The sequence below is a fragment of the Buceros rhinoceros genome, unplaced genomic scaffold (genome assembly GCF_000710305.1).
Source record: "Buceros rhinoceros silvestris isolate BGI_N320 unplaced genomic scaffold, ASM71030v1 scaffold18480, whole genome shotgun sequence".
Lineage (NCBI taxonomy): Eukaryota > Metazoa > Chordata > Aves > Bucerotiformes > Bucerotidae > Buceros > Buceros rhinoceros.
This window is the reverse complement of record NW_010388104.1, coordinates 1-12,007: the sequence shown is the minus strand read 5'-3', so window position 1 is coordinate 12,007 and position 12,007 is coordinate 1. Positions and strand designations below refer to the sequence as shown.

The following is a 12,007-nucleotide window of genomic DNA, read 5'->3' as shown; positions in this document are numbered from 1 at the left end:
ACGAACAGCCAGGGATCAGGCTGCTCAGCAGATCTAGCATGAAACCAGGCAGCTGTATTTAGGCACATAATTCTTTCACATAAAATTTATTATAAAATCAATGTTTAAATGAATATGCAGAAGAAAGCAGCACAAAGGATCAATATAATTTAAGACTTCAGTCTGCTGAACGTTATAGAGCAATGCTAGCCCCAGCCAGAATGGTCAGAAAGATTTTCACTCTTGAAAGCAAACAAAACCAGATTAAGTTAGTTCTGCATAAGATGAAAAACAGAAAACACATGCTGAGCCTGAAACCACAGGATTTCATGCCTTAGTGGATACCAGCAACATAACTTCTCAGCAACCCTTCACCTCCTCTGTAACGCCAGCTAGGATGGTAAACAGGACCCCGAGGGCTCTTTTCAGGTAACTCCTCAGGCCCTGCAGGAAAAATTTTCATTTGTTTCTTATGTTGAAGTGAGTTCCCAAAAATCCAAGATTTTCTAGAAACATGCAAAGGCCTGACAGAGAAGTGTCTGAATTTGCCTCATTTTAAAAATGCTCAGTGATCACAGGTTCTTAAAGAATCCTGCCCATAGGATTCACGGGTTACAGAAGCTTTGCACAGAGCTAACACTGTTACTCTGTTACATGGAGATAGTTAAAAAATTTGTCACAAGGTCTTTGGGCATTTCAGCGTTTCAAGCCCCAGCACCAGGGCAATGGGGAGAGCAGGGTCATCATGCCTTAATCCAACCAAAATTCACATTCAGCTATTGAACAAAAGGTATGTCGTGGGGACACTTGCTGAGCTGAGCTCTACTGAGAAGAGAGCTCCAGCTGCGATTAACCCAGCTTTCTGAGACATGAAGCAGTGCTTCATTCATAACCCTACTAGTGAGTTACCACATTTATTTGTAGGTTTTCAGATATTTTGCAGACTCACCTCAAGAAATACTGGTGCACTTTGCTAAAAAGTATCTCTGCACCTTGTCTGTAGAGAGCTGATGATGATTTCTTAGCTGAAAACACCGTATCATGCACAAACATTCCAGAAGCGAATCCCACTCCATAGTCATTTGAAGTCTGATAAAGAAATTTGTGCTACATTAAGTGTTCCTGCACCACTCAGGTAGTGGCAGGACCTTTTCTACTAAAAAAGGTAACAAGAATAATTTCCACAGCTTTCCTGTCAACACAGACACACAAAAGGCTGCAGTAGAACAACAGAGTGCTGTTTATTATTTATTAATTTAACAGCTAGGTTGCCACTTGACATTTTGAAAACTGAAGACCAGAATGATTCAAAGCGATTTTTACTTAGATGCATACCACAGCTCTGTCATTTCAAAAGGCAGGCTGGCAGCTGCAGCGTATCCCCAGATACTGTTATGGCCTATGTTGAGTCTCAATAACCTGTTAAATGTTTATGTCAGACTATTCCTTGTATTTCTGATATAAAACCATCTGATGTTTTATTTTCTTTTTAAACTCAAACATCTTCACACTAAGTAATAGGAGTAAATTGTAATAGCTGGGCAGGTCTCCTTGTATTGTCATTTGTAGGCAGACTGTCCTTGGGAGCATCACTATGAACCTTTGTTCCTTTCCCTAGCAGGAGGTTAGTTTCTGGGTGTTCAAACACACTTTCGGGTGTTTGACCTTGAGGGATGTGAATCGGGAAAGGCTACGCTATGTACGTAACAGTGAATACAAACACTTTACATGGAGCACACACAGTCACTGTTCTATGAATACTTCACACCCTCACGGGGTCAAAGGTCATCTCTGTGTTGACACCTACCTGTCAACTGACCCCCACCCTCCTGAGGTTAAGAACACACTTGAATACCGAGGTTTGTCACAGCCGGACAAGGAACGTCGGTGTGACTCGTGTTACAATGCTGCCACTCTGTGGGCTACAGACGTCATGGGCTGCTCCAGCACTTTTCTGGCAGGGACAAGCGAAGCAGAAGACAATGCTTACTCACGTACCGGGAGTAACTGTTCTGCTGTTCAACAGGACACGAACACATCTGAGAGTAACAGCACTCAATGTGCAATAAAAACACAGGCTCACCGAGGTGCTAAGTTCACTTAATTCTGCCCTACAGATCTGTTCAAAGCAGCTGTTCACTCCAAAAAGCACTGAGGGGGAAACCCCTGTGGCTCCAGATCCAAGACATCCACTTCTAGAACAAGTGAGAGACAAACTGACTTCATCTCAAAACGAAGACACTGGTCCCGTAACTCACAAGCATCATGACACTAACTTTCATTGTAACTACGCACTTCTCCTACTTTCACTAACAAACTTACTCCACGCACAAGCCCAGCTTTGGCATCCAGCCTAGACCAGCCTTACTCAGAACGCTCATCTCCAAGTGTACGGAAAATACCTCCCACTCCTGTCTATCAACAACGGACAGACAGTGAAAATGTAAGTGGTGCTTTTATACATCACCTGAATAACACTCAAGCTGGAGCACCTACACAGCAGTACCTCCTCTGGTACGAACCATTCCAACCACACAGGATGGGACAAGCAATGCTGCTCTGCACCAGCATGCCACAAGAAAACCCACCCTGGAGGTAAGGAAGAAGGATGCTGTGCTCACAGGTGCCGTTTGCAGCACTTTGCTGCTGGTGTGCTTAACTGCTCTTCAGTGAGTCTTCAAATTACAGTAACAGAGTCTGTCTCATGCTCCTCTCAGTTAACTAATAGAAAAAGCATCAATTTTACTGAATACAGTGAGCACAGTAGATAAAGTGAGCATTACACCCAGAGCCAGGCTGGCAGTTACTAATTGCTTAAATCACCTTGCTGGCTGTGTTATTAACACACTGCAACAGGTTCAGAGCTCAGTACAGAGATCAGCTCTTCAGAACAACCTGGCAAATTACCTCATTATGAGCAAGAGCATCTAGCTTAAGGATTATTCATCCCAGTGCAAATGGGTTCAACTCTTTGTTCCCAAGTGCTGATTTTATAGAGAAAAGGTAGGACTGTGCCATCCATCAGTAACATTTGCCCTGAACAGAATAACCTCAAGAAAGCATTTTTGACAGGTCAGAGTCTTCTGTAACAAAGTCTGCACTCTGCAGAGCTTTCTTTAAGCTATCTTCCCCCACATATTTTAGGCAACAGAGACTGGTAGGAACACCGTGGTTTAGCAAACAGATGCCTGAATTTCATAAAAGAATTAAAACAACATCTTCGGATTGCTGCACTGAATCATTCATTTCACCACACGTTCTGCCTTTTCCTCCTGAAGCTGCAGGTTGGAGCTTGCTTTACCTTGACTCTGTCCAAGGTGTTAAGACAACACAGGGGCTCTTGTTCAAGGAAAACAGATTAGAGTATGTCAGGAAACAGCTTAATATGGATAAACCCTTTAGACTTAGCAGCTACTGTAAATGCACACTCCCTGAAACTTCACACCAAAAGGTAGATCAACTACTGATTTTTAGGATTTGCATCCTAGAGACTTATACTCACGTTTGCTTTTGATTTCCCAGCTGACTCCAAACTTCAACTACAAAACCATCAAAATTTTCATCCTAAATAAAGGGAAACAACAACAATGTGCAGTTAATCACCAGGCTTATTCATTATGCTGCTATCAGAGATGATAATACAGTCTCAAAGCACACAATGGCTGTAGTTTTCTTGTACTACTACAGACTGAACATGCTCTGTATTCTTACACCAGAGTCATCTTCTACGCAGCATTTCAAGAAGCGAGAGAAGCACAAATTATTTAACAAACATGCAAAAGTCATAAATCTTTATTAGGTATCTATGACTTCTACTCTTACACAATAAACCAGTATCGGATTAGGAAAGCTGAGCCATTAATGAAAGGTGATTGTAAGGTGAATCACTTGACACACATTTACATGTCTAATGGGAAAAAACTCATGAGCTCTTCAGTCTGGAGATGAAAATGCTACCTTGGCACAGGCGTGATTCCAAACATCTCCCGCACTTAATCTCACTTATGATAATTTCTACCTAGCACAATCAAGGATACTGCTGTACTTGAGTACCTGTTCCTGAAGAGGCCAACTGTTAGTGAGGACCTAAAACTGATGTATCAGTTACAAATTTCAAGAAACTATTCAGTTTACCTTACATCCACCTTCCTATCGAGCACATTCAGATTTCTTGACGTTCTGTGTAGCAAGTGAGAAGACTTTCTGACTGTACTTGTCATGAGACAACCACTAAAACTGAATGTATTTTGGGTGCGACTTGTCTCGTCCTACACATGCAGAGCTCTAAACCATTAGCTAAGGGGCTTCCCAGAAAACCGTAGCAAACAGTAACCATTCCTTAAAGGAAATCCTCTTCTCTCCCAGCCTCTTAACAAACAGAACTGGTTTATCAGACCTGAGCACAGTAAGAGATACCCAGTAAGTTACTCTTAGTATTACTTATATAGCGGTTCATTAGCTCTAGCACACGGAGCCTGAACGTCCTCCTGTAACAAAGAAAACAGCCCTCTGCTCCTGTGACCCTTTTCCTGCCCATCAAAAAAACCCACTAACCAGTTTAGCCCCTGCTTAATAGATTTATCTTTTAATAGAAATTTAAAGGCAAGCGGTCTGCTCACTAGGCAACCTCCCTGAGAAGCTTATCAGGTCTCCAATTCTGCTGCAGTGACATCCAGCCTGTCAGCTCTTTGGAACTGGTGTTATCGCTCACGACTTCTAGCAGGCAAAAGTCACCGGTATAGCTGCCAACGGCAACTTAACAAGGTTATGTGGATCAGATTTGTGTAGTCTCACTTCAGACTTGCAGTTAACTGCACCTAAGTGTTGCTATACTTCCTATTTACAGGAATTGGACACATACTAGGACACACTCTTAAGAAGCCTGCCTCATTATTGTTTTGAGGAGAATTTAATTTTGTAGAATATAAACCTCCTGGAAATGAGAAAACACCCATTACAAAAGGAATCAAATAGCATCTCACACTATTTTATAAGCATTAACAAGAAGCCTTTTTACCTTGGCCAGCAGAACCATGTTCTTGGAAAGCTCCTCTATCTCATCCTCACTGCCAAAAACACTCTCGAAGTCCTGGTAAGTCCAGCCGTCAAACAAAATTCGAGGCACTATCAAGCAAAGTCATCAATCGGTAGTGAAAAGAAAGAATTTATTATCTACACACAGATATTTCTGCAGAAACACAATACAGCAGGTACAATCAGAGATGTCACTAACCAACATATGCCACGACAAAGATCATTGTTCTTTGACCAAGTTCTGCAGCACAGATAAATCGTCATTCTTCACTGTATGTTTAGTTAAAGGTCAGCACTGACACAAGTTTTAAGAAAAGATTCCTTTCCTTGAACTATCTTAATTGAACTATCACTTAGGGCACCAAGTAGAGTCTTAAAAGATCAACATGGAACAGCAATCTTTCTGTGAGCTGTGCATCTCTTCTGCCTCAGGAAGGAGACAGAAAAGTTCCCCCAAACTCTAATTTACCCTTTTGCACATGGCCCTGCATTATTGCACTCTTCTACTCATCTCAAAACACTGTAACAAATTTTTATTTTGGAAAACACCGGCACCTGAGCTCACTTAATTTCCTTTTCTAACCACACGTAGTTGGCCACAAGCCAGAAAAACTGCTGTTGGAACAGCTGGCAATCAAGCACACTGGAAAAGCCCACGACTCACACAGAGCTATGTTTGAGCCCCTCCTAACTACCAAGAACATGAAAGACTATTTTACAAGAGCCTAGAGAGATTTCAAAGGCTTTATCATCTGGCAGCTGAAGTAATTTAAAATACCTGACTGAGCATTCAATTTTTCTAATGGATATCAAGTTTTGCACTCTCTTCTGAATCAGGAAGGGTTTCACAGTTCCCCAGAATTCTTGCTGTAGACAAACGTAACAAGTCTAGCACAGAGTCATCTCTAAAGCAGTGTTTGCCACCACTGTCCCTAAAGACACACACCAGGGCACAGCCCTTGAGTTCCCAGCTTCAAGGGGAGAAGAGCCACAGCACAACTGTTCTACTCATGCAGGAAGGTCTGACTGACTTGGATTTGGGTTTTTTTCCTCTTTTTAATAAAGCAGAACCCCTGAGCAACAAGTTTGAAGACTGCTTCCCCAGGTAAGTATGTAGTGTTATACACAAGGTACCCTCCAGAAAGGGCCCTGTGACCCAGGGTTTATCTAGAGACAAGAAGTAAAGGCAAAACATTAGGGCACCAACAAGACCAACACTCCATTACCTAACCCTCTATAGTTAGCTGGTTTTACCTTCCTTCTCAAACTTCTTCTTTCATACAGCTATGCTGAGGTAACCTCCTATTCCCCCATATACACCTGGAGTGAAGCCTACCCATCTTCTGTTAGCAGTTAAAGAACTCAAAAAACAGACAAACATAAAGCAGGGGCTCACCTATTTTGATGGTTTTGGAGGATTTCCTGACATCTTTCATCCAGCCTGTCAAACAGTATCAAGAGAATAACTGCTAAAATATAAATGATGTTGACAATGACAATGTATTTTCAAGCATTCTTCAAATAATAGAGCATCGTTTCAGTAGATCTATCTTCCTGCCACAGACTGCTAGATCACAACCAACACAGATGAAACAGCCCCTGGTGCACAGGATCTGAAGCTGCTCTCCTCCACCACAGCATAACTAGCATTGACAAGTCTTACAACAGTCTCTACCCAACCCCTCCCTGAGTTAAAAACATACATGACTTCATTATTATTTAAGAACATACTAGCTGAAATCTGAACTTGCTGCCAGTTTCTTGACAGTGAAGGTAAAAATTCTCTTCAGATTAAATGTATCTTCCAGTCCCAAAACAAATTCAACCAAAGGTTTTTGCAAAGGGAAAAAAAAAACAACCCACAACAGGTTACAACAGGTAAACAACTGCACAGTGCAAACCCCACAGACTATTTCTGCCTGAACAGATACTTTGTCCCTTCCTTTTTTTTAATGGTGCAAGAGCCAATCTTTCTATTTATTCTTTGGGCAGATAAACTATTTACACTATTTACTATGGAAGCAGGTGGGGGCAGAAAGAAGTTCACTCTGAAAAAAACTCCCCCAAAAATGGAACAGATGAAAGTATTTCATGAGGCAGAGCCAGAAAAACCCACATGCATATATTGCCACAGCTACCTCGTCTGGAACGAGACCAGTAACCTCACCTGCAATGCATAAACAAAGAAAAAGAAAATAACACCTTTATCAGCGTCGTGGAGCCCAGTGAACTGGAACCTTTCCTTCCCTCTCCTTTTCACTTGTAACCAGACTGGTGAGATCAGCGTAAATTTGTTTGCAAATATTTTGGCGATGTCATAGCCATGGCTGTTCCACTTGCAAAAGAAAGGAGAAAAAACAAGTGAGAGACGCAAAAGCAAGATATTCAGATCACTTTCCTTTTGACCAATACACATCCTTTCTCACAAATGCAATCATCTGCTAGATGCCCATTTGTTAGTCTGAGGTCATTATTTTTATTTAAGTAAGAAAGTACTCCGAAAACTCAGATAGCTGCATGACAAGCAATGTTCAAATTGTGCAAATCCACCTGAACTACAGGAATTTGCATGTAGATTCCAACCATTTTGAATTTACAGACTCTGCATTTAGGTTCAAGAGAACGTAAAGGTGAAAATTTATAGGGCACTTATTTCTCTCTTGAGCAGTGTAAGACTGAAACCAGTGAAAAGCATCCTCAGAACACAAGGAAGAAACATTCATTATTCAAGAAAGGATGCTCTGAATAATGGCAGGACTGGACAGCAAGAGATCGGATACAGCTCTTTGGTTTGATAGCAGCATAAAATGTTTACTCTTTGTTTCGAAGGTTCGAGTTGGCAGCTGCATGGCCTGAGGATACTTCTAGCCCTCCTGTTCTGACTTTACTGCGACTTCACAGGGCTCGTCAAGGACAAAAGAATACTATCACCTCTGTTTTACCAGTGAGGAGAACACCAACATGACCTGGACATTCTCCAAGAGATGGATGGGAGAGCAAGGGTCTGAGACCATATGAACCCCAAGTCAGCTCTCAAAAAATCCTCTGGCAGTATTTGACCAGAAGTTCTCATTATTACAAAATGCTTTTAAAGCAAGGATGCAAGGTGGCAGATTAGCACAGTCTGCTGCAGATTCGTTCAAAGCACCAATTTTATTCATTTTATTAACTTACGGGAGTAATATATCCTAGAACATCTCCTGAGAAATGTCTTTTCTTCACGTTCTTGGAGCAGTAACTTCTGTGCTCCAGTATAATATCCTTCGCCTTTGGATCCACAACCACCAGTCCCCGGTCCTGCACGTTTTTATCAGAATGCAGCGTCTGGGGGGGTCAAAACAGCCTTTAGAACCAGCTATATGAAGCAGCCACTTTCAACAGCAACAGACTTCAAAAAGAAAAAATAAAATTAAATTAAATTAAATAATCCTATCATTAAACTCTTTGAGCACTCCTTTTAAATGATGCAGAGCAGTTTGATTTAAAACTGAAACAGGGAAGTGCTCAGAAATGATTTGTCATCTTTGGTAAACTTACTTTTACTGCATGACAAAAAGCATGTAATTAAGAAGCGGTAAGATTAAAGAGCATCATTCACCACGGGTGATGGTGCTTTGCTCTCTACTCAGTGCTTTCCAGTGTGTTACCCTCAAAATGAGAAAAAGGAGTTAGAACTTCTTAGCCCAAGATTTGGAGACGACTTTTAAAGTGGCTATATTTCAGACAGAGTGTGCTGCATTGTGGTCACTGAAGGCCAGGGTCCTGAACACCGGACTTCAAGGAAGAACTGCTTCAAATAAACCAGCACAGCTAGTTTTAGCAAACAGAAACAGGGTGAGGAGGCCTAATAAACTGGACAAGCAACAATGGGAGATGTATCTGCTTAATGAAGGATTAACTAAACTTATCACTTAAGGGAGAGGATTTTGACCATGTCTGCTTTTTACCTAATGTGCTCAGCAACACTACATACATACATCTGGTATACGGATCAGTTGTGTATATGCCTCCTCTCCACACACCTCCTTTCTCTTGCACTCCTGGGCCTTCCTGCAGTTTTGAAATAAAAACAGGCAGGAAACAGGAACATGCTCAGCAAGTTGATAGGCCTCAGCATGTTGGCTCCGCTTGCTCAGACTGCTACTGGACTCTGAATAGTTTCTGTCTGCAAAGGACCTGCTGGCTCGGTGGCTCTTGCCGGCTGGCAAGGCTGAGAACACCTTCCCTTCCACCTGGCGCTCTCGGTCCAACTACTGTTCACCCCACCCTTCCCAAGTTCCATCCAAGGGATGGAACTATGTCTCCTTTAATATGCAGGAGGGGACAAAAGCTTCCTGCTTCTGCAGCATGCGTAGGTGATAAAGCTCCAGGAGTCTACATCCTATGGGTTCCAGGAGCTAACCATCTGTGACACTCCTGTCTGCTGAAGGAAAGGACACTTCCGGGAACGCATGGCTACTTTTGACAGTGTTTTGACAGAATGAGAGTCTGTTTACCAAAGCTGAATTAGTTCACTGCGCATGTTAGAGAAGATGAGCATTTCATTTATTTCTCTTACTTTCTCTTCCATTTTTTTAGTAGCTCCTTTCTTTGCATCTGTTTTTGACAGGGTACCTTCAGCCAGCCAGCACAGCACAGTCAGAGAAAGCCAAGTGCAGAGGAGCCTCATGCTGGTTTTCCCCACGTCAAGCTTCTCCTGCCTTGAAAACATAAGAATTCAAATGTCTGTGAACAGAAGAATATAATCATTTAATTCAGTTTTCCTTTCTAAGAAAAGTCAAGCAATTGTCTTTCCTTCCGCCCTTTAGAATCAGACTTACTAAGGCAATATTGTTTAAACAGTGCTTCTGCTCTGGTAGCAAAATAACAGAGTATTTTAAGAGATTCCTAGGCTCAAACATCTTTTTTGTCCTTGTTTTAGTACATATATCACAGAGAAAGTGAGTTGGACACTTGCAGCTTCCCTTTTAAAGAATCCCTAAAAAAGTATAACATTTTACAGCTGAAACTGAGATAAATGTCTGCTGCCCAAAACAATTATCGCACCATCTTACCTTTTCTATAGCAAATAAGAGACACCATTTATTTCTGCTCCTGCCTAGCCCAGTCAGCAAGCCACAAATTAAGAGACAGAAAGAATTACAGCTATACGCTTGTAGCTATGTGCCTTTTTTCTAAGAGGTGAGAACTCTGCTTTCAATTCCTTGCCAAGTCAGTGATACACACAGAGCTGAAAAAAAAATAGGTGTTCTTTTGGTCTAGAAGAATGACCTTGACAATTTGTCCCAGCTCCAAATAAAAGAATTGAGAATTAATAGAGAATGGTTGTTTTCAGTGCTACTTAACTGCTGGCTTTACACAGGCATCAGGCTGCTGCTCATAATATGAGATTCTAATGGAGAAGAAAAAAAAGGTTACCCCTTCCCATAATTTTCTTAAGTTTTGTCAAACCTAAAAAAACTCTTACACTTCCTGTATTACTAAGAATTAACACTTCAACTACTCACTTTAAAGACTCATTTCTTCAAGGAAAAGTTACAAGACCTGTTGATCTGTTGGCATGGGTAACAAGGGCTGCCCAAGAGTATTTGGTTTCTGTACAAAACATTGGGTGAGGGATCCCACAACTGAGCACTCTGAGTACGGTGGCAGAAGGAACCTCAAAGGTTAAACTGAATTTTATGCACTGAAACTGCAGCTAGTTGAGGCCAGCAGTGGCAGTGCAGAGATGAGATCAACAAGCCAATAAACATAAGCATATCTGGATGATATTTATTGCAGGAATTAGGGATTCTGCAGGAAAACAGAGGAGAAAACAGTGAGTAGGGAATAAAGCAGATGGATGATGGCAGCAGAAGTGCTTGAAAAAAACCAACGCCACTAGCACCAAAGAAAACAGAGCATCAAAACCCTCTTGTCTAGTCAAGCCTTACAAAGGCTACAGAATAAAAGCAGAAAGCCTCCTCCTATGTCTTGGATCCAGAGGGCGGGGTAAAGGCTGAATTGCTGTACCATTTTAAATTCACTGTTAATAATAATAATGTGTTATGCTTTGACTTCAAGGTCCGCATTCTAGAAGAAGTCAGACAAAGCAGGTTACTCTTGATAGCATCTACTCTGCCCCATCTAGCTTGGCAGGATCTATAAACTACGGCGGAGGGGAACAATTGAAAGCCTGAAGAATCAATACAAGTCTTAACTATTTGAACAAGAAATCAATTCTTCCAGAATTGGTATATATTGATTTGGAGGTGTTTGATCTCACTTTCAGATACAATTAGGAACAACATCCACTTCCCTGAAGAGAAGATAATGTTTAACAGCTGAAGAACAGAAGTTTAAAAAACCATCACTGACCTCTAATGAGACATTAAAACGTGCTCTTTTCCTTGACGTGATCACACCCATCTGCTGATTATTGTTAAGCCAACATCCACCCAAATACTGACTGTGGCAAATATTGACTCTTGGTTGGAATCTTATTTTAAATGTGTTTTTTAACATCGGTTCAGTGAAAAGTAAGTAGAAAGGATTGCTCTCCTACATGATGATGAATTCGTCAAACTTTAAATGCTTTTTACAGGAACTATAAGCATGAATTCAGCAAGCTTTATAAAACTATATCCCCATCGTGTTTTTCTCCTGCAAACCTTCCTTCATAATTTTTTAAATTCTCCTCTAACTGCAATAGAACTGTATGAGCTTGGCACTGGTTTGTTTCCACGGCAAAACAGAAGCAAAATTGAAGGGCTCCTCTGTTTGTGTCCTTGTTGAACTGATACGATGGACAATTCAAGGTCTGGAACATCTTTTGACAAATGGTCTGAAGTTTTCCCCAGGTTTCTCCCTAAGCCAGGTCACGGGTTGTTCAATCCGAGACTCCACATGAGGTAACACGCTTCTAGTGAGCTGTTTTAACTGTATTTTCGAAAGAGAAAAGCTGGCACACACTGAGGCTGTCTACACTCGCCCGCCTCCCGCAGCTCCCCCCGCG

General features: G+C 41.5%; 1 protein-coding gene across 1 annotated transcript in view; it reads right to left on the bottom strand.

The window, feature by feature from the left end:
- CHID1 (chitinase domain containing 1) overlaps positions 1 to 9,730 on the bottom strand; it is a 35,692-nt gene extending 25,962 nt beyond the window's left edge. The window contains exons 1-6 of the mRNA XM_010144894.1: positions 9,572 to 9,730; positions 8,188 to 8,337; positions 7,216 to 7,348; positions 6,410 to 6,454; positions 4,997 to 5,103; positions 3,482 to 3,543 (exon numbers count right to left, since the gene is read on the bottom strand). Of these exons, the coding sequence (XP_010143196.1) occupies positions 3,482 to 3,543; positions 4,997 to 5,103; positions 6,410 to 6,454; positions 7,216 to 7,348; positions 8,188 to 8,337; positions 9,572 to 9,724 (650 nt within the window). The 5' untranslated portion in view covers positions 9,725 to 9,730. The remainder of the gene's footprint in view (positions 1 to 3,481; positions 3,544 to 4,996; positions 5,104 to 6,409; positions 6,455 to 7,215; positions 7,349 to 8,187; positions 8,338 to 9,571) is intronic.
- Between the last annotated feature and the right edge of the window lie 2,277 nt (positions 9,731 to 12,007).